The sequence below is a fragment of the Medicago sativa genome, chromosome 1 (genome assembly GCF_051527215.1).
Source record: "Medicago sativa cultivar Bolivia chromosome 1, Bolivia_mono, whole genome shotgun sequence".
In the NCBI taxonomy this organism is placed as follows: Eukaryota; Viridiplantae; Streptophyta; class Magnoliopsida; order Fabales; family Fabaceae; genus Medicago; species Medicago sativa.
In genome coordinates this window covers 85337778-85359394 of record NC_140749.1, presented here as the reverse complement: position 1 = coordinate 85359394, position 21617 = coordinate 85337778, and the positions used below count along the sequence as shown (strand labels likewise).

The following is a 21617-nucleotide window of genomic DNA, read 5'->3' as shown; positions in this document are numbered from 1 at the left end:
AGATTGAAGCTTAACTTTATCTAGCAATTGATTAATCGAAGCTTCTGTTTGGTGAAAAACCCGAGCATTCCTTTCAAGCCAAATCACCCACACACAAGATAACCATATAAGATGAAAAGCTGAGCGGTTGTTATTTAAGATCTTCTTAAATAACACAAACACCCGCTCTATTTTTTAACTAAATATTAATATCCTTTTTTTTTAATCAAATTGACAAACACTTTTCTTATAATATAACATGGTTTAAACTTTGTTAATTCCATTTATTTTGAGCAATTAACTTCTTCATACAAGTATGAAACTCATTTAATTTTCGACCATTTTTCTTTCCATTTTTCATGTAGGTAATTTTCCCCAGCTTATTGTTCCTAGGTCAAGGTGGTTTAATTTTTAAACTCTAATGTAATAAAACGGATATATCGAAGATTATTTACTTTTCATTGATCAACCATAATGTCCATCCACCAAAAAATTTCTCATTTCTATATTCTCTTTTGACCTCTTCTGTAATTGTCGATGTTAGATTCTATTTGGTGGTAAAAACAAATGTTGTTATTGTTTCTCCATTGCGAGAAAAACACTTCATTTAACTTATTTGTGAAAAGAGAAAGCTGATACAAACAAACCAAACTGACGGATTAAATTGTATATTTACAAAGTGATTGAAATGGATAAAATGAAGGGAGATTGGTGTGTTTCAAAAATTAGATGGGGTGTCTGTGTTATTTAAGAAAATCTCAACGAAAGTCAAAATAATTTTCCCTTTTATCATTAACGTCGGCTTTATCATTAGTTTTTTCATATATTCTCAATTTACAATATATAAAAAACACGAGATCTTTACTATATTTAATATTTTGACATATTTTTATTATTCTACGCTATAATATTTAATAAAATTATTTCAATGTTTTTATCATTAACGTCAACTTTATCGTTTATTTTTTTCTTATTTTTCAATGCATATAACATTGCAAATGTGCTTCGACGCATAACCCGCACTTCAACGCACAGCCCGTGCGTAGCACGGGCCCCGTGCTTAGCACGGGTCTGTTGCTAGTATATAAGTATATAAAATCTTCAACGAGTGCGGTGCAAATATTTATCGGTGTTTTAAATATAAAATAAAAAGTTATTTAATAGAAACATTACATCGATGTTGATATTTTGAAAATAGTCACGAGTTTTCAAAATTTTATCATTTCGATTTTCTCATATATGTACATAAAAATTTATTTATGCTTATATAAACACATAAAATCTGCAACGGGAGCGGTGCAAATATTGAACGGTGTTCTGCATATAAAATAAAAAGTTATTCAATAGAAACACTATATTAATGTTTATATTTTGACAATATTAATGAGTTTATACGATTTTATCATATCAACTTTCTCATATATTAACATAAAAAATTATTTCTATTTTCTGCAGATAAATCGCATAAAATCTGCAACGGGTACGGTTTATCATATCAACTTTCTCATATATTAACATAAAAAATTATTTCTATTTTCTGCAGATAAATCACATAAAATCTGCAACGGGTACGGTGAAAAAATTGAACGGTGTTTTGCATATAAAATAAAAAGTTATTTAATAGAAACACCACATTGATGTTGATATTTTGAAAATAATCATGAGTTTTAAAAAATTTATTTTATTGACTTTCTTATTATATGCGTATATAAAAATTTGTTTTCGTGTACATAAGAAAATAAAATCCACAACATACGCGATTCAAATATTTAACATTTTTTTTATATATAATATATGAAATAAAAACATTTGATAGTACTAACAAAGTAATTATTTTTTATATGATTACCACAATGTTACATGACCCGTGCGTAACCGCACGGGTCTATTACTAGTTAAAAAATAAAATAAAACATGGTAGTTTTTTTTCAAAGAAGAAAACGTGACAGTTGTTTTATTAAAAAATAAGCTATGAACTTGGCCGTTATTTTTTAAGCCATGAAAATGTTGTTTTATTAAAAAATAATTAAATTAAATTAATGGGGTTAAAATTGGAAGAAAATATAAAAAACTACCAGCTATAAGCTCAAAAACTACTTGAAATAGCTTCTCAAAAAACGCTATAAGCTAGTGGAAAAAACTTTTTACCCAACACATCTTATTATTTCAAAACAAACTTATAAACTAGTCCAACAAGCTATAAGCTAGCTTATTCGTGTTACCAAACACAACCATGATGGGTTGAATTTGATGTGAAATTTTAATTGTTACAAGCCCTATAGTGTAAATTAATTAAGATTGTATACCTAAATATAATTAAATAAAAATTAAAAGTTACCTTATTAAAATTCATTTTTTTATAGAAAAAAATGACTCATTTATTTGACATTTAATGTTACATTTGTATTTTACATTTTGATTGGTTGATATCTCGAAGGGGTAAATACCCCCTAAACAAGAGAGGGTAATGTAGAAAAAACCCAATCATAGGGGTTTTTGTTACATTACCTTTACTTCCAAATGAAAATGGTGTTGATAAAGTTAATTGATGGTAGGATTGTATATTTAACCACAAATTTCATGAAAAACTTATGCATTAGCGTGCTTGTGAGTTGTCTTAGAGAATTTTTATGAGTTAGAAAATCCTAACCAAACTTAAATATATATAAAAGGTCCATCACGTCCAAAAATCATAGTGGTACATAATAAACAAGGAAGCTTCTATGCTGCAGTCAAGAAACTGACTTTTTTGGAAAAGTTAATTTTAATCTTAATGTTTGATTCATTTTTAAATTGTTGATTACTGATCAATAGTAATTCATCTAGTAATGCTTGCAACATCTCGGACTTACATGTACTCTTTTTTCGTTGGCATATTTAACATGCAAACAGAGTTGATGATATTATGTGATAGTCTTAAATGTTACACTTAAAACAAGGTATGATAGAATTAGATCAAGTGTCGTCTTGTTAATATGATGAATTGATGATACTATGATGACTGAACTTTTGATGCCACTGTACAAACAGTGGGGTGTTACTCACTACAATTTTGATGCTAAAGTGATAACTTCACCAAAAAACTTCACCGTATAATTTTCCAAAGAACAAATGTGACAGAAAAAACTATTACAAATTAAAATAAGATGATTGGTTTTCCTTGGTTGAACGTTAGTCTAAATTCAGAGTCACAAGTTTTATATAATGTCCTCCCACTTTTCACTTCAATATCTTTAGAATCCATTCCATCATCACCTTACTCATTCATTCCATGGATTCCACCATCATAAAATCAACCTTCCCCATTTTCACAACCAATCCATTTTTCCTCTCAAAAACATCTCTCAGACCCTTAAAGGTTTCAGTCAAACCTCCACCACCTGACTTCAACTACAAGCTAGAGATTTCTGATGAATCTAGAGCTGTTATAGAAGAATGTTACCCTGAGTTGCTTGATTTGGCTGACAATGGTAGCTTGGTTTTGGTTCAGAAGAAGAGGTTTGGTCCTGTTCCTTCTTGGAGGAATGAATTTGTTGAACCTGAGTATATTTGGTTGATTGGAACTACACATGTTTCTAAAGAGTCAGCTATGGAGGTTGAGCGCGTAGTAAAAGCTGTGAAGCCAGATAATGTGGTTGTTGAGCTATGTAGAAGCAGGCAAGTACTAATATTTTCTTTTCAGAACATGAATTTTAATCTAAATTATTATACCAGTTAATGTTGAGATTTTCTTATTCAGGCTAGTGGCTACTATATATTAACAAATTTAAAAATCATACAGCTTGTACTATTTATTGTAATTAATATGAATATGAAAAACTTCCCTTTGTCCATATATAGCTCCTAATTTTATTTTCCGACTGAAATCATAGGGTATTGTATTATTGCATATTTCGGTTGTTTTCATTTGTCAATATGCATTATACGGTACCTTCAATTGTTGAAGACTCAGTTACTTTCATTTGTCAATATGCATCATAACTTCAATTGTTGCAGATTTCATTTCCAGAGCTGGGATCATGTATGCTGATGATGATCAGCTTGACAAACAATTAAGGTCTACTATGTTTTCCTTGAGCGGGACTGGTTTTTTTGGAGCTATTGGCCGTAGCATAAACCTCGGTAAGCACATTTTTGTTCTACATATCTATCTTTTTTCTCAGGGGAATCCTAGTATCTTAAAGACACATTAAACTCCATTTAATCTAAATCAAGATAAGGGTGAAACAGATTTATTTTGTACCCATGAATTGGTTTTGAGATGTCTATTTAATATCTGTAAGAGAAACATGTTTATTGTTTTATGATCGAAATATCAGGTGGTCAAACTGCTTTGGCATTGAGATTACTCCTGGCTGCTTTTTCATCAAAGATATCTTCAAATATTGACCGCCCTTTTGGAGATGAGGTAATTCAAACTCTTCTCTGTATTTGTAGCTTTTGGTAGTAGAACTCGTTTTCATAAATAAAAAATGTCTATTAATATTATGCAGTTCCGCGCTGCTCGAAAAGTGTCAGAGGAAGTTGGCGCACAACTAGTTTTGGGAGATAGGCCAATTGAAATCACAGTATGTACATATTCCATAGTGTTCTTTAAAGGAAATAAATTAGTTCAACAGCTGCTTCAGATTTTTATGTACGGAATTTGAAACAATGGGAAACAGCTGAAGTATTATATGCATGTTCTTTGAAAACAGCTGAAGTATTCTGTATGATCTTAGGATAATGGAGTCTATATAATCTGTTTTGTAGCTTCAGAGAGCATGGAAGGCTTTGAATTGGACTCAGAAGTTGAGTTTATTGACGATAGTTATCCGTGGAATAACATCTTCATCAGACATTTCTACAAATAAGCTTGAGGTTACTTCTCTTGCCTAGAATGTCAATCTCAATTACTACTATTTTTAATGTTACATGTCCTGCTTTTATATGCTTGATCCCCTTTTAAAATGATATTTTGTCCTGTTCCGGGTAGAGCGTCTAGGATATCTACCGGCAGTGTGCCATGTTCAAGGTCCGTGTTTTGTGTTTAGGTTAAATGAGTGGCTTAGGTTTTTTTTTTTTTTTGAACAAAGTGGCTTAGGTTTTCTTTGTTTTGATCTTTCCTTTTATGCTATTCCTTTTCCCCATTTAGCTAAGATTTCCGCTCTCTGGGCACCCTACTAAGCTACGGTTTTCGTTGGGAATCCTTGGAACCTGTGCCTATTCGGATTCTACTCGGCTCATGTCATATAAACCCTTTCCGAGTACTTTATTAATTGGGCCGATTAAACAGTTCGCAGACCAAGGGTATTGAAATAAGTTTTGATTTAATTCCAGCCATTCAGTTATAGTGAAATGTTTTATAAGTTGTGTGTAAGATGCATAATTAAAGGTACTCAAAGTGTTTATATGTATATTATATATAAAACTCTCAACCAGGGAGATGCATAAATATCTATGATTCTCGTGTAATCTATGCAACAGTTTGCTTTAGTAGTAGTTATTTGAAAAACTGAAGAGCCAAATCTTGGTATTAGTTGCAGAAAGCAAGTTCAGATGATGGTACACTTCAGCTTTATGAGCAGCTGAGTTTTTCATATCCATCCCTATTGCCGCCTCTTATACATGAACGAGATACTGTAAGTTTTTCTTCCTCTCACTCAAAAATTGCATCGTAATATCCTTTTGCGTGTGACAAGTCCTACAAGGCTACAACTCCCAAGTAAACAATAGTATTTTTTGCTTGTTCTGCAGTATCTTGCATGGTCTCTGAAGCGGAGCAAGGCTGTGAATAACTGTAAAAGGGTGGTAGGTGTGATTGGAAAAGGCCACATGAATGGTGTAATATATGCACTGTTAGCTGATACAGGGAATTTGAGATTTCGAGACCTTGCTGGGAAAAATTCAAATGATGGGGCTTCTAATGGCTGGATCGATGACCTAGTCAAGAGTTTAGTGAGGGACACGGTGATTGGCATTGTCTTATGGGCCTTATATGAATTCATAAATGGTGGAACATTTTCTTTTTGACTAGATAAATGGTGGAACATATAAGGGGCCTTATATTTTTCATTTTTGTCAGAAATCACAGATATAAACGATGAGTTCTTAGTTGTACAATGAACATCATTACTCACAAAAAGCCGGTTAGTGATTTTTAGGAAGAAAGGGATCTTTATAAGATGTATTCTTTTTAGCTCTAGGAAGGTTATGTGTAAGTAATACTTATCATTGATCCATATATACAAATGTAGTAAAAGTTTCTTTATCATCAATATTAACCTCTAGTCAGTGAAAGTGATACAGGTACATTTCTTTAGTAAACTCCAGCCATTGATTAATCTCTCGAAAAGCTGAGATTTATATAAAGATTTACATTTCTCATTCGATGATATTGGGAACACGTCGGCCTAATACTGTCACATGATATTGGTAGATTCATTCACCCCTCTTGGTGTAAAAGAGAATACTCCATATTGTAATTTCTCATATGAATATGAAAGAGAACTTGTAACTGAGATTCATCATATATTGATTGAAAAATTTACAGAGATGAATATTCTAATTGATGAAATGGGAGCCAACTCTCACACACAAACATATATATGAGAAAAAGGAAAAAGGACCATGATGAAGAGGTTTAGTAAGAGTTTGTGGTTTAATTAATATCCGGAAGGGATAGGAAAAAGTGTAGCATACAAGATTGAATCTTGTCTCTAACAATGTGGCAGTCCAATTCAATGTGTTTGGTTCTTTCATGAAAAAATGTGTTAGCTGCAGAATGTAATGCTGATTTGTTGTCATGATTGAGTTAGCTGCAGTATGTAATGTAATAATAATTTGTAAGTAGAGTAGTAGTACATATCATTTATCAAGCTGAATAATGACTAGTCCGACCGGTCAAGTTTGAAAGGCCAATAAAACGTAAGGCCTGGACTAAATTTACACGTGAATTTTAGTGGATTGTTGACGAGATCCTCTTAGTTACTCAACCTATCGAAACCTATCTTCTGATAGATTGCTCATAAAACTTATTGGAAGATATGTTTTGATGAGTGTTTTGAGGGATTTTTGCAATAATGCATAGAGCATGTAAAGTAACTATCTAAATTTTAATCTTTTTGTAGCCCAACCCAATAAAAGTTCGTACTGAACTAGCTCTATCGTGCTAATGGCTACCTGCATACCTGTATAACATGATAAATTGGTCTATACATTTCGTGGAATCAAATATCTGTCCAACTATGTTACGTTATAGGATTCGTTGATGACTTCAGTTGATAATAATAAAGTGCAAAATAATTCAATAATATGACAAAGTTTGAAGATAATTAAGCCCTTATGTATGTGATAACGGGTTCGAGATCATTGATTGGTGCATATGGAAATTATTAGCCCCTTAAGAATACCTTCTTACCTCAAATGATTAGTCTCTGGCTTCCTAATGGGGGATACCTAGGGCAACAAACAAAAAGTGTAAAAAAATAGACTAAAGATGTAATTTGGCCCTTCACAATTTACTTACGGCTAAATTTAATTATTGATAAAAATAACACTTAAATTACTCTCTATCATTTTTATAAAGGAAAAATTAGTCCCTTTATTACTTATGTTCATATTTGAGTTATTGGTTGCTATCATGTCTTATTCAAATGATGATGCGGCAGTGACATGCCACCTTATGATGTTGTCAATCTTCATCTTCATATTAACATTTTAAAGTTGTCATTGATAAAGCAACTCTTGATTTCCAATATTTATTGTGTGTATACAAAAAATTTTGTCCAAAGATGAACTAATTTGAGTCTTTTAGGATGAGTAAGAAATACAATGAGAGACCATAATACATGAGAGATGTATTGATCGAAAAGACAGAGACGAATATCAATGATAATTTACTGAGATTTGAAAGAGTAGAAATAATTAATCAGAGACATATTTTTGTTCAAGTAAGTGAGAAATTAATTTGGTGCGTTTTACTATATATTTTCAAAATTCAAAATAAAAACATAGAAGAGATTCCTTAAAAAAAACACAGAAGAGATTAATTTGATCATTTATTAGGAGAAAAATTTAAGGTGATGGGATGATGTCTTGGTCTAAAATAAAGAAAACCTTGAGACTCAAATAATATTTATAAAGATATATATTTACATTTATCTCCCTACAATGAAATTAGTGAAGTTCGAATCCAAAACCTCCCAAATTCAAGGCCATATTTTTTTTTTTTATGTTTTGTCGGTTTTAGATTGAATTAGAAAAGTCTATGTGAGCATAATTCAACTGGTATAAACAATGTAATAATAAGTAGGGACCAAATTTGAACCCTAAAACTCTCCCACTTATTCATCTTAAGACGAATTTCTATCCATTTACAAAGAAAATTAAATTGGAAAAAAAAAAAAAAAAAGTAACAAAAGGACTAGCAGGTAAAACTTAAGAGTAGAAGGGCACCTAAGCAAAACCAGGAAAAAGACAATCCATACAAATATATGGTACGATTCATTACAATCTTTGTTGGTCAAAACCCGAGAAATATCTGTGAATTTCTCTCCTCTCCTCTTCTCTTCTCCGCCTAGGGTTCCTACCGAACTCTCTTTCAAGGTTCGCACAATTCATCTCTCTTCCCAATTCAATCAAAAATCTCTTGTTTCATTCTCACTTTTTCATTCAACATTGTTTTTTTTTTTTACACCAAAAACCTAGATCTGAGATTTATAACTTTTGTTCTCCCTGTTGATTTTTATAGTTGTTAGTGTTAAATTTTTCATTTAGAACGTGTAATTGGAATGCTTAATTTTCATATAAATGATGTATGATAATAGTATTTGATAATTGTATTAGTTTATTTTTTCTTCTTTTAGCTGATAAACATGAATTTAAGCTTCGAGGGGTTTGTTTGTCTGTGTTTTTTTAGTAGAAGACTCATAAAAAATGATTTTTTTTTTCTTAGTTTGAATGTTTGATAATTAGGGTCCGTTTGGATTGACCTATTTGAGCTTATTTAGTGGTTTACGTTTTGTCTGACTGTTCTGTTTGGGAGAACTTATGGAAACGCTTTTGGCTTATACAACAATTTAGTTTTTTGAGTAGAAGACTCATAACAATGATGTATGATAATTGTATTAGTTTAATTTTTTTTCTTTTACTTTATATACATGTATTGAAGCTTCAAGGGGTTTGTTTTTGTCTTTTAATTGAAGACTCAAAAAAATGATTTTTCTTAGTTTGATGGTTAAGGTCTCTTTGAATTGATTTTGTTGAGCTTATCTAGTCTTATAAGTTTTGGGAGACTGTTTCGGAGAACTTATGAAAATGCTTTTGGCTTATACAAAAACCATTTAACTTTGTAACAAAAAAGAATTAACTTTATTCTATCTTGTGCTATAGGAATAGCTTATAAGCTCTGTTAAGTGCTTGTGCTATAAGCTGCAAATAAGTTGGTTATCCAAACAGGGATTTATGTAGTTATGCTCATCCATGTATGTATGCCTAGCTTGGTGTTTATTTTTGAATGTTTGTTAACCTGTGTTCAGTGAAAATGAAAGCTATTTTCTGCGGAAATTTTGAATATGATTGCCGGGAGTCTGAGCTGGAGCGGCTTTTTAGAAGATACGGGAAGGTTGATAGGGTGGATATGAAGGCTGGTAAGGTTTTGTTTTGGTTTTTTCACAATTTGATAATTATCTATTTGTTTGTACATTTTAAAATGGATGCTTAAAAGGTTGAGTTTTAATAACTTACTATGTGTTATCCTTGAATTGACTAGATTATATAATTTCCTAACAGAAAAGTTTATAGTTGTACATGAGTTTTACACCAGATTGCTGACTCGGAAGTAGACTGAATCAATTTAAGAAACAGAGTTTTTTTACTTGGGGAATGTGGACTGAATCAATTTCCATATTATTGAATTCAGTAGTTGAATAGAAACTATATGACTTGCATTCTCTAGGGACTTTCAGGATGGTTTACAGTGGGACAGGGTCTCATGAGAATTGTCCTTGTAACATGCCACTGCTGTTTAAAATAATAAATTAATTTGATTTGAAATTTAAGTGTTTCAACATGAGAACTGAAAACACTTGACAAAGAAAGTACCTCTATCTCTAGAGTCCGGATTTGGTCCATTTATCTACCTCCATTTATTCTGTCCATGTATAAGATAAATAAACACAAGTTATAAATTAGTGGGACTTAATTTAATAAGTGGACCCCACTAATTTATCATTTGCATCTATCTCTATCATAAATGGGCGATAAATGGTGGGTAGATAAATGGAGCAAACCCGAACTCCTATCTCTATGGTTTTTCACATCTGCGAGTAGACCTTTAAGACATCCAGCAGTCACGGTGCAGCATCAGAGTCTTTATCCGACATTTGGAGCCACCCTCCCGCGGGTCAGCAACTGCAATGTATCATAGAAGATTGGTGATTCAGTGACCAGAGTTGGACCTTGGTGTATAGCACCTTGTTGAGCATTTGTGGGGGGTTCAAGATATTTTAAGTCAAAAATCATGTTTTTATGAAGCATCAACCCCCATACTCAACATTTTATTTGGCGCAGGATTATCTTTGCATATCCATTTACTCCCAAGCTAATGGATGGGCTTTTCAGAAATCCGATTCCTGCCTGTGATGCACATCTTTGAATCATTCAATTTGATCCGCAATGGCAAACCTCTACGTATTCCTCAGTCACATTTGCCTTTCAATTTTCGTGCCTTTTGCCACTCCACTTTTGGACATGATAAATAAACCTCACAGCAGAGGCAGCTGAATGAATGGAGAAGGCACTCACTTTCCACTGACCCACCATGAGACCTACACTTTTGGATTCTTGTTCTTGACACCACTTTGTTTATTATCCAAGGTCTGTTACTAATTCTGTTGGTCAAATTAGTTTATAGAAATGAAGAGGTTTACCAAAATTTTATTTAATTTCCAAGTTGTTAGTATTGTGTTTGTGCATAGCAGAAGGGTCAGTTGCCACATTACAAGTGAAGTGTTTCTTGATTGGACTGTTTGACTGAATTTTCTTTTCTCAGTTTTATGATAAATGTTAATATAAAGTTGAGATTATTTTTTGGTGCTGTGCAGGATTTGCTTTTATCTATATGGAAGATGAGAGAGATGCTGAGGCTGCAATCCGTGCTCTTGATCGGATAGAATATGGTCGAAAGGGGCGCAGACTTCGTGTTGAATGGACGAAGGTAAGGCATTATTTTTTCCACTAGAATGCTGAAGCTATAATGTTGTTGTTGTGGCTGATTATGTTTTATCTTCATTGGGTGTATTGTGCTGCAGCAAGAACGTGGTGTCAGAAGGCCTGCTGAGCGTCCAAAAAGATCTTCAGCTAATGCGAGACCATCAAAGACCTTATTTGTAATTAATTTTGATACATACCAGACCAGAACAAGGGACTTGGAGAGGCACTTTGAGCCATATGGTAAGATAGTCAGTGTGAGGATCAGAAAGAATTTTGCGTTTGTTCAGTATGAATCAGAAGATGATGCTTGCAAAGCACTGGAAGCTACAAATAACAGGTAATTGTTTATTGGTCAATATTTTCCCTTCCTTTGAAACTGTCTGTCATTATTACTTGATTATTATCAACTTCAGGTGGATTTGGGGTTTGGCCAATATTTATGCATTCATCCATTTGTCCTCTTGTCGGTTTGCATGGCCGAATATTGTATTATCATTATGGATGCCAAAGTTTTTAAGTTCTAGGCAGTTTTATCTTCTTGTTAAGGTTTTGTAATTGTCTTACAACCTGAATGATAACCAGACTTCTCAAATCCTAATTTGCAGCAAGTTGATGGATCGGGTTATTTCAGTTGAATTTGCTGCTAGAGATGATGATAGGCGAAATGGACATAGTCCAGATAGAGGCCGTGATCGTCAACGTGACAGAAGCCGTGATGGAAGGCGATCACCCAGTCCCTATCGTCGAGAAAGGGGTAGTCCTGATTATGGTCGTGGGCCTAGTCCATATAAGAGGGAGAGGAGCAGCCCTGACTATGGGCGTGGCAACAGCCGTAGTAGAAGCCCCCATCGAAGGGAGCGAGGTAGTCCTGCTTATGGGCGCAGAAACCCTAGTCCTTACAGAAGGGAGAGGGATGGTGCTGAGGCTGTTCGCGACACCAGCCGCAGTCCTTATCACAAAGAGCGGCGGAGATCTCGGTCCCATAGTCTTGAAGAAGGAGAGAGGATAGAACCTCAAAAAGGTCATGGATCTGACCCTAGTCCTTATGGTACTGTGAAGGATAGCCCCGACAATGGCCATGACCGGAGGCGTAGTCCTGATGCAAAAAGAAACCCCAGCCCATTCAATGGTTCTAGAGGGAGCCCTAGTCCTGATGCAAAAGGGAACCCCAGCCCATACAATGATTATGGAGGGAGCCCAAATACTATGCCGGAACCCAGGGACAGTCCCAACTATGGTGGTCCTGAAAGTCCCATGAATGAACAATATCGCAGGTTTGCAGACATTTTTTTATTTATTGGTTGGAGTTTTTGTTTATTCTTTCCTGCATTCTTTACATTTGTTTGATATGGTCGCTATTTTAATTGTGCATATTTGTGATGTTGCAGTCAGAGCCAGTCACCCCCTGCAGAAGAATGATTTCAGTCGTTGATGAAAAAGCCTGAAGGGCCAACAGATTGTATAACATGGTCGTTACAGGACTAAATTTAGTTTCAGCAAAATGCTTTAGTGTAGAGTCGACAAAGCTTCGAAACTTGGTTTGACAGTTTTTGTGTCCATTCATTTAGATAGCTCCATACTCTCAGTTTAATGTTGTAGAATTTTTTCTTAATAGTGGTACTATATCTTCCATGAATATTATCGAACTTGTGTAGTTGTCATGTCGTGTGCCCTTGAAGCATTCTAGGTAATGGCTTTTAAGTGTAGGCATTCTACCTATTGGAATTGAGTCTAGCACAAGGGGCTAGACTCAATTCAGGGACTTATTTGATGGTTTTTTAATATAACGTAGGGATCTATTTGATAGATAGAGAAATAATTCAAGGACTATTTTGATGGTAATATTATTACAGAAAGATTACATTTCTCAATCATCTTCAACCTCTTTTCATTAGTTAAACAAACCTTTGGCAGAGGGCAGGCATAGAATGACCTTCCTGGGTTTTTTGAAGTATTGGATTTTCTAACAACACAAATTCTAGGACACCAACATTCAAGCACTCTCACAACACCGTTAAACTTGGAGCTTGAAGATGAAGGTCGACTTTCATAACTGTTTTTTCCCATATTCCCACCCCCCATCATTTGAGATTCAATTTCAATAGTTTTGCTTTAAGAAATTTTGAGGATTTTGGCTTTCATATTCAATACGAAAAAATTAGGGTTTGAAGTTTTTTGAATTGGGGCAGAACTGGACCACTTATTATTGGAGGAAATTTTGGTGATTTTAGAGTGTTGATTGCAGATTGTGTAATTAGGGTTCCAATTTTATACAATTGGGGAAGAAAGAGCCGTTGGGGAAGAAAAGAGTCATTTGGGAAGAAAACCAAAACATTTTCTGCAAATCACTCAATTTAGTCCTTCGAAATGTTTGTTATTATCGGCCATATTAGTCCCTGCCTACGTGGCGTCTGACATGTGAGAGGTTAACGACCACGTCAGCCCCGTTAACGCTCCGTTTGAGCAGAACGATTAACTTGATTGACATTTAACAAATTCAGGGATTAAATTGATATTTCGCATAATTGAGGGACGAAGTTGGCCGATCCATGAAAATTCAGGGACGAAGTTGATGATTCACTCGTTTTGTATGATAGATAATCTGTATGAACAGGTCTGAATCAGCCAGATTTAGAGAAAGCTTGGGTAGCTGAATCAGTCCACGAATGGAGATAAATCCTCAGAAGTCACCAAAACGGGCAATCACCGTCTAGAATTGCTAGACGAAGATTGCACGGTTTGACTTCTAAAGGTTTGTTTCAAATCTGATTTGAACAAAGTAAAACCATTGATCTGCTAACAAATAAAATTATGTATATCAGAACTCCTCAAGGTCACATTAATCCGTACCGTTATCAATTCTATTTATGCAGTTTGTGTTATTCTATACAAAGGTTACTAATATATGCAGAGGGATTTTCACAAAAAAAAACTCCCAAGAATCTCCTAATAATTTCAAAGAAACAAATATGCATGTTGTAGACTACCTCCTCCACCTCAGAAAACATCTGAAGTTGAATTTGGATATTACGCATGAATCCAATAAGAAAAAAAAAATATAGATTCCTATATATGAAGAGAGATTGACATAAGAGAACTTTTTTGTTACAAAATCCTCCTAATGATAAGAACTACTACTCCTACTAGGGAACACTAATCCTTGTTTAACGATTTTAGCCCCATCGTCCTAATAAGAGTGTTATATGGTCGACACTTTAACCATGTAGAAGAAGATCGACCCAGTTTCAAAAAATATTTTCCAAGCTTTTTTTGTTTTCCCAACTTAAGTCTAGAGGTGCTAGGAAACTTCGTTTGAGCTAATAGAAGTATTCAATTGGCTAACTGAAAATACTAGTGCTCAATAATCTCCAAATGAAATACTAGTGCTCAATAATATCCGCTCTCCATTCTATCATATTCTTATAATTTAGCTACCACATATAGAAGGCTAAGTACAAAAATTTATGCGTCATCTCCTACTCATGATTTATAAGCTACAAACGAATAATTTGCCAATGTTCATTCTCAAATGATGGCAATCATATATGAAGCAAGTTATCTTCCTCTCCTAATCAAATCTCAAGAATACAATATAGATGATGAAACATCCCTTCATATCCACCCATGTTTTACTCTTATCAATTGAAAAACAAATGGACAGAGAAAAGGCTTAAATGCATTTCTATTTAAAAAAAAAATAAAAAAAATCGTTTTATTTTTTATTAAAAATTTGTTTTGGTCCTTTATCTTTTTTCTAAATCGTTTTAGTTCTTTATCCTTCTTTTTCTAAATCGTTTTAGTCCTTCATATTTTTAAAAGGATGATATTTTAGTCTTTTTGGCATACCAACGAATGAAAATAAGGACTAAAACATCACCCTTTTAACAAGATAACGGATTAAAACGATTTAGAAAAAAGATAAATGACTAAAACAATTTAAAAAGAGGAAAAATAACCAAAATGAATTTTCAGTAAAAGATAAAGGCCGGAAAATATATTTAAGCCATGATCAAAATCCAAAAATGAGAGACCAAAATACTGATTTTTTAAAATAAGAAGATCAAAACTCCATTTTTAAGAAATAAAAAATAAATATAAAGTTCAAAACTACATTTAAGCATAAAGAAAATTGAACCGAAAATCCTAAACCTTTTTTACTTTAATTTAAGGTTGTAAGCATGATAACAAGATTATAATGCCCCGTGTCTAGCTCAAACCTTTGCTGGATAGTTTTGGGTGATGAATTTGAGATACGTGCAATATGTTTATTTTTTAAGCATAAACGGGAAAGAAACAATAACATAACTTATCAACATTCTCTTTTTAACATTCAAATGAATCACATATAAAAAAAGTGAGACCTACATAAATTTCATCCAATAGAAGAGTGAATGTCATATAAAATGTTGCTAAAAGAGTGTTCATTTCTCATAAAATCAATACAACAATGTCATCTAGCAAAGGCAAGGAAATAAACAAATTAAGAACATACAATCTAAAAGGCAATTATCAAGGAGAGAACATATCTGCCTAAAGTCTCCATATACCTACTTGGCTTTCACGAAAGATGTTACATTAACATATCTGCCTCATCATGGGTGAAGTTACGAGTACGAGAGACGAGATAAATAAGGATGAACAAACTAACAACCATTACTTACAGTCTTACACTGTTTTTAAATTTTGAGAAATACTAATCAGTGTTCCTGAGGCAAGGATCTTAAATAGGAGTATGTTTTTATGAAAATTTATCTAGTATCAAATACATTAAAATCTGAAGTATTAATTTTTTTTAATAAACAGTCTTTCAATATAGAATCCTTAAAGAGTGTCTCAGAACACTCTTTAACAAATCCTTAAATTTTTAATAGCTCTTGAAGAGTCCCACAGCTCCACGTGGACTGTGGAGGATATAGAGCAAACGAGAACTAGGATCTCTACTAAAAGAGCCAAAGTAATTGTGAATAATCCCACCATCATCACCACATGAAGCTTTGCGTGATAAAGGAGAAATCCCAACTAAACTTACAACGTAAAAACATTTTATGCAAACCATATCCCACGAACATGTCGCATTGTAATATTACAATGTTACATTGTAAGATGACACATGGTCACATTATAATCCCTTAATATTAGCTTCATGATTGCACAAATCAAGTTCCCATACTTACGATGAACAATTGAAGTATCATGAACCAACTAAATATTGTATGGTACGACCGAGTCTCAATGATAAACTATATTCTTGGATCCCAGCAACCAACATAGAAGCAAACTTTGATAAATAAAAAAAATAAAAAACATTAGTACACCATATATTGCCATAACCAAAGAACCAATGCAAGAAAATCTCATTATGATCCCTAATAAGACTGCGAAATCCACCAAGACCGTAATCAGAAACCACACTACTATCAACATCAAGTGTCAAAAACTCCAAAGGAGGTTGATGCCAAGAGATAAACCTCTCCTCCACAAGAGAAAGACTAGAGACATTCGAACCAAACACGTTTTGAATGTGACCCACCAAACCAAAACTTTTAGTCGTGATGTATCCAGTTTATATTTTAGATGAGATACATCAATTATTAAATGAATATAAAAAGTTAATTGTTTCTTATAAATAAGAATGGAGGGAGTAAAAGATATTTTGGGTTGTTTTCTGATGATATATAAATGTGTGTGACTTTGCGCATTGTATTGTATTGATTTTATGTTGTTTATGGTACTACGAAGGTGTATTAACTTTAAGGACTTATGAACGAAGGTACTCATTTAAAAGAACCACACATGTTGGTGCTACTCATGAACAATGCCAAAATAACCATATATTGATTGAATCAAGTTGAGAATTCAACATGTTGAAGTTCTTTTAAGGCGACTTCTAAGGTGAGGGCTCCTAAAATTTATAATTCATCCTGTTTCGTCCACTTTTCAAACAATGGAAGTTTCATTTCGTCATTAAATATCCAAACAATAGAATAAAATATTTATTTTGTTCTATTTTATTCCTCTCCATTAGTTTAAGTTGTCCAAACATAGCCTTAGTGTAATAAAAGTCATGAAAAAAAAATTAAAAAGAAAAAAGATGAACTATGTGTATGTTATATTTTATTGTAAGGTATAGTATTTTTTAACTCAATTCGGTTGTTTCAGTTTTATAATATCTATTTGTTTTTAAGTTTTAAAAAAATATATATTGTTGATGACAAATTTATATAAAAATATCCGACCAAAATTTGATACTTTTATTGTTTTCGTTATATTCTAATAGTATCATAGTATAGATTATCTCATGAATAGGTAAACTTACAAACCAATCAGATTTTGTCAAAAAAAAAAATTAAACCAATTAATTTGTGACTAATTGCTTTAAAATATAATTATTTTTGCATATTCCAAACGGTGCAACCTTTGACTCCATGTTAATTTTTTAAAATCAAGAGAAGTAAACTCAATTTTCTTTTCAACTAACTAAACTCAACGATAGAGTAATCATAACTGACTCTGTAGATTCAATGAACAATAACAATTGAAAGGATTAAATTAAATCATGTTATATTAATAGCTAATAGACAGCACACATTGACAATGAAACACATGCTTTTTAGTTATAAGATTCAAGGAAAGAATAAGTGCATACTTTTACTGACTGAGTTTGGTAAAATAACAAAAAACCACCGTAAATTTTAATAAAAATTACTCCCTTCGGCCCTTATTATAAGAAACAATTGACTTTTTAGATTCAATGAAGAATTGATGTATCTTGTTATAAATATAGACTAGATACATCACTTATACAATAAACCTAAAACGTCAATTGTTTCTTATAATAAGGACCATCGGAGGGAGTATATCAATAAAATTCTTAAGTCTCACCAATGATATAAATTAACACTTAGATTGTGTTTAGTTTCCCGTTTACAACACACAAAAATACGTTTGCACATTTCTTGATACATTTATCAAAATCTCTAAATACCATCTTTTTCGTTAATATGGTTTTTTACCGTGGTTTTCATCAAAACACTGTTTTGCAAACGCTTTACCAAACACGCATTTACTTGAGTGATATATCTCTCTTGTACACGTGGTGTAGAAAACAACGGGAAATACTTGTGTGACATTAATGTCACGGTGACATTAAATCTGGGCCACACATTGGGTGACATTAGATGTGTTGTGTGGTTCAGATGCAATGGCAATGACAATGTGTGGTCCAGATGCAATGGCACGGTGACATTAATGTCACCAAAGTGCCACCCGGAAAACAACACAATACAATGGAATCTCTTGATGGACCCCACTCAGTTGAACAAACCGTTAAGTGGCTTTGTCTTATCTATGAAGCAAACAATTTAATTTTGACATTAAGCAATATAGGTACCTCTAATACTGATGAAGAATTCCTTATAAATCAAGGTTGAACATTGAAGGACTCTAATGGTCTTTTGGCTTTTGGTTTACTTACAAAACCTGATCCTTATTAACTGTCCAAGGACAACCTTGGTGTCTAGAGCAACACTGACCCTTACTACTATACAAACTGTGACTATTGTCTAAAATATCACTTTTGGATTATCCTTTACCCTCGTGTCTTTTAGCATATGCGTAAGTTAAAATTTATAATCATTTTGGTTGTTTCTTTTATTGGAGAACTTTATTTTTGAATTACCAAGAACAAAAGAAAAAACAAACAAATTTCTAACGCCTCTAAATCTTCCAAATTTGATTTGGCCCCTCGTCATGAAATCAAATCATTTGTTATATTTGAATATTTTTGTCAATTTAATAAAAGATACTCATGGATAATGTTATATTTGAAATCTCTTGTTATATCATCCTTCCAAAGTGTTATACGGCCCCTCATCAACGAAAAATAACACTTTATTGAAAAATATTAATAATTAAACTATAATAATTTAAAACAAAGAATTTTTCAAAAGATTCATAATTTACTAAATTATAGTTAATACAAAAAAGACATATATGATATCTTATATCTTTTATGTCATATATGATACGATTTAGGCCGGTCGATGTTAAATGTTTTAGCCCTCCAAAAGTGCCTAAGGGCAATTGTACTCATTCAAATGCTATAAAATGCAACACAAAACCATTTGTACAACCCTCCCTCTCTACTATATTCTCCTTGACTCTCCTTCTCTTTCAACTTTCAAAATCTTTCTCTAAACCATTCTATTTTCAAAATAGACAAACTATGTGTCATTTAACTTCTCAACCTCCTTCCAAATGCAATTCAAAATCTGAATATCTAATAGTTTCAATCAAAGACACAAAAGAGTCCAACAACAACATGATGACCAATCCACTTATCCAAAAAGACACAAACATAGAAAATCCAACAACACAATTCCAAAAAACCCATCTTAGAGCTACCTTCAAAGAAGTTATTTCTATATCCAAAATTGCTTTTCCAATGATTTTCACCGGTCTCTTACTCTATTGTCGTTCAATGATCTCCATGCTCTTTCTTGGTCACCTTGGTGAACTTGCCTTAGCCGGTGGTTCACTTGCGGTTGGCTTCGCGAACATTACCGGTTACTCAATCCTCTCCGGTCTCGCTGTAGGAATGGAACCTATTTGTGGACAAGCCTTTGGTGCCAAAAGATTCACTCTCCTTGGTCTATGTTTACAAAAAACCATTCTCTTGCTACTCTTAACTTCTATCCCTATTTCGTTACTTTGGCTTTACACAAAACATATCCTTCTTTTATGTGGCCAAGAAGAAGATATAGCTACACAAGCTCAAATCTATCTTCTATATTCCATTCCTGATCTCTTAGCACAATCTTTTTTACATCCTTTAAGAATTTACCTTAGAAGCCAATCCATTACTCTGCCTCTCACACTTTGTGCTACTTTAGCAATTTTTCTTCACATTCCCATAAACTATTTTCTTGTTTCTCACCTCAACATGGGAATCAAAGGTGTAGCTTTAAGTGGGGTGTGGACAAATTTCAACCTTGTTGCATCTTTGATTCTCTACATAATTTTCTCTGGCACACACAAGAAAACATGGGGTGGTTTTTCATCAGAATGTTTCAAACAATGGAAATCACTTCTTAATTTAGCTGTACCAAGTTGTCTTTCTGTTTGCCTTGAATGGTGGTGGTATGAAATCATGATTTTGTTATGTGGTTTGTTGATAAATCCAAGAGCAACCGTTGCTTCTATGGGAATTTTGATTCAAACTACTTCTTTGCTATATATTTTTCCATCATCAATAAGTTTTAGTGTTTCCACTAGAGTTGGTAACAAACTTGGTGCTCAAAAGCCATCAAAAGCAAAACTTTCAGCTATAGTAGGACTCTCTTGTAGCTTCATTTTAGGTGTGTTTGCTTTGTTTTTTGCTATAATGGTTAGGAACATTTGGGCTAGCATGTTCACTGAAGACAAAGAGATAATAAAAATTACATCTTTAGTGTTACCTCTAATAGGGCTATGTGAACTTGGAAATTGTCCACAAACAACAGGTTGTGGGGTGTTAAGAGGAACAGCAAGGCCTAAAGTAGGTGCAAATATCAATTTTGGTTGTTTTTACATTGTTGGAATGCCTGTGGCAATTTGGTTAGCTTTTTATGTTGGGTTTGATTTTCAAGGTTTGTGGCTTGGGTTGCTTGTGGCTCAGGGAACTTGTGCTGTGACTATGTTGGTTGTTTTGAGTCAAACGGATTGGGATTGTGAAGCACTAAGAGCTAAGAAATTAACTGGAATTGGAGAAGCAACAACAAGAAGTGATGTTTTTGTTGATGACAGCAAAGAAGTTGATGAAGAGAAGTTACTTAAAGCAGAAATTAAGGAATATTCTTCTTAATCATTTGCTGACTCAGATTATTAAGATAAACAGTCACGGGTCTAACTTTGATTAACTTTTTTTTTTGTACCAAAATAAAAAAACAAGAGAGAGATGTCTTTTAGGAATTTGTCTTTGTGGAAAGGGGAGGAGAGGGTAGAAACAGAGGAATAGGATGACCTTTTCTAATTTTGTATAATTTTAGATCAAAAGATTGGAATGTCAATGTGGATGAAGGAAGTTAACTACTCTTGTGTATATTTTAAAAAATTCAAGTAATTATCATTAACATTGTTCATTAACATCATTCATTCACAAATGCACGTAATGTACTATTATTACTTATTACATATTTAGAAATAAATATGTTTTATTAGCAATGTCAAAACAGAATAATTCAACTAAGTGATGGCATGCCATGTTGAAATTTGGTAATTTTATCCTAAAAATAAGGATATTTCTCATCGGATTAAAAATGAGTCTAGTCAAACTTGATCTAGATCGACTCAATTCGAGAATTGATTTACCTCGAAGTTTAATATAAACTTTTTTTTGTCTTAAACTCGACTCAATTCAAGTTTTCGAACAACTTGATTGATCTCGTTAGCAAAATCACATAATTCAA

At 33.1% G+C, this 21617-nt stretch overlaps 2 protein-coding genes and 1 pseudogene across 7 annotated transcripts; all 3 read left to right on the top strand.

Moving 5' to 3' along the window:
• Positions 1-3208: 3208 nt before the first annotated feature.
• Positions 3209-6258, top strand: LOC146958483 (TraB family protein). Of its 3 annotated transcripts, none has more exons than XM_085740007.1 (7): positions 3209-3636; positions 3989-4101; positions 4299-4387; positions 4473-4547; positions 4732-4839; positions 5505-5600; positions 5716-6258. In XM_085740007.1, exons 1-7 carry the CDS (start codon positions 3251-3253, stop codon positions 5989-5991), a joined length of 1143 nt encoding a protein of 380 aa, XP_085596133.1. In that variant the 5' UTR covers positions 3209-3250; the 3' UTR covers positions 5992-6258. The 3 variants fall into 3 exon arrangements, with proteins under 3 accessions (XP_085596133.1, XP_085596132.1, XP_085596134.1); XM_085740006.1 differs by having other exon boundaries at positions 5499-5600; XM_085740008.1 differs by lacking the exon at positions 5505-5600 and having other exon boundaries at positions 5716-6236.
• Positions 6259-8477: 2219 nt separating this feature from the next.
• LOC146958482 (serine/arginine-rich splicing factor RS40-like) lies at positions 8478-12808 on the top strand. 3 transcript variants are annotated; one of them, XM_085740004.1, is made up of 7 exons: positions 8478-8565; positions 9498-9608; positions 10531-10836; positions 11064-11176; positions 11271-11509; positions 11778-12446; positions 12561-12808. In XM_085740004.1, exons 4-7 carry the CDS (start codon positions 11081-11083, stop codon positions 12589-12591), a joined length of 1035 nt encoding a protein of 344 aa, XP_085596130.1. In that variant the 5' UTR covers positions 8478-8565; positions 9498-9608; positions 10531-10836; positions 11064-11080; the 3' UTR covers positions 12592-12808. The 3 variants fall into 3 exon arrangements, with proteins under 3 accessions (XP_085596130.1, XP_085596131.1, XP_085596129.1); XM_085740005.1 differs by lacking the exon at positions 10531-10836 and adding an exon at positions 9430-9443; XM_085740003.1 differs by lacking the exon at positions 10531-10836.
• Positions 12809-19115: 6307 nt separating this feature from the next.
• LOC146958481 (protein DETOXIFICATION 49 pseudogene) lies at positions 19116-21240 on the top strand (annotated as a pseudogene). The gene has a single exon (XR_015024653.1). The product of XR_015024653.1 is annotated as a protein DETOXIFICATION 49 pseudogene (transcript).
• Positions 21241-21617: the final 377 nt, after the last annotated feature.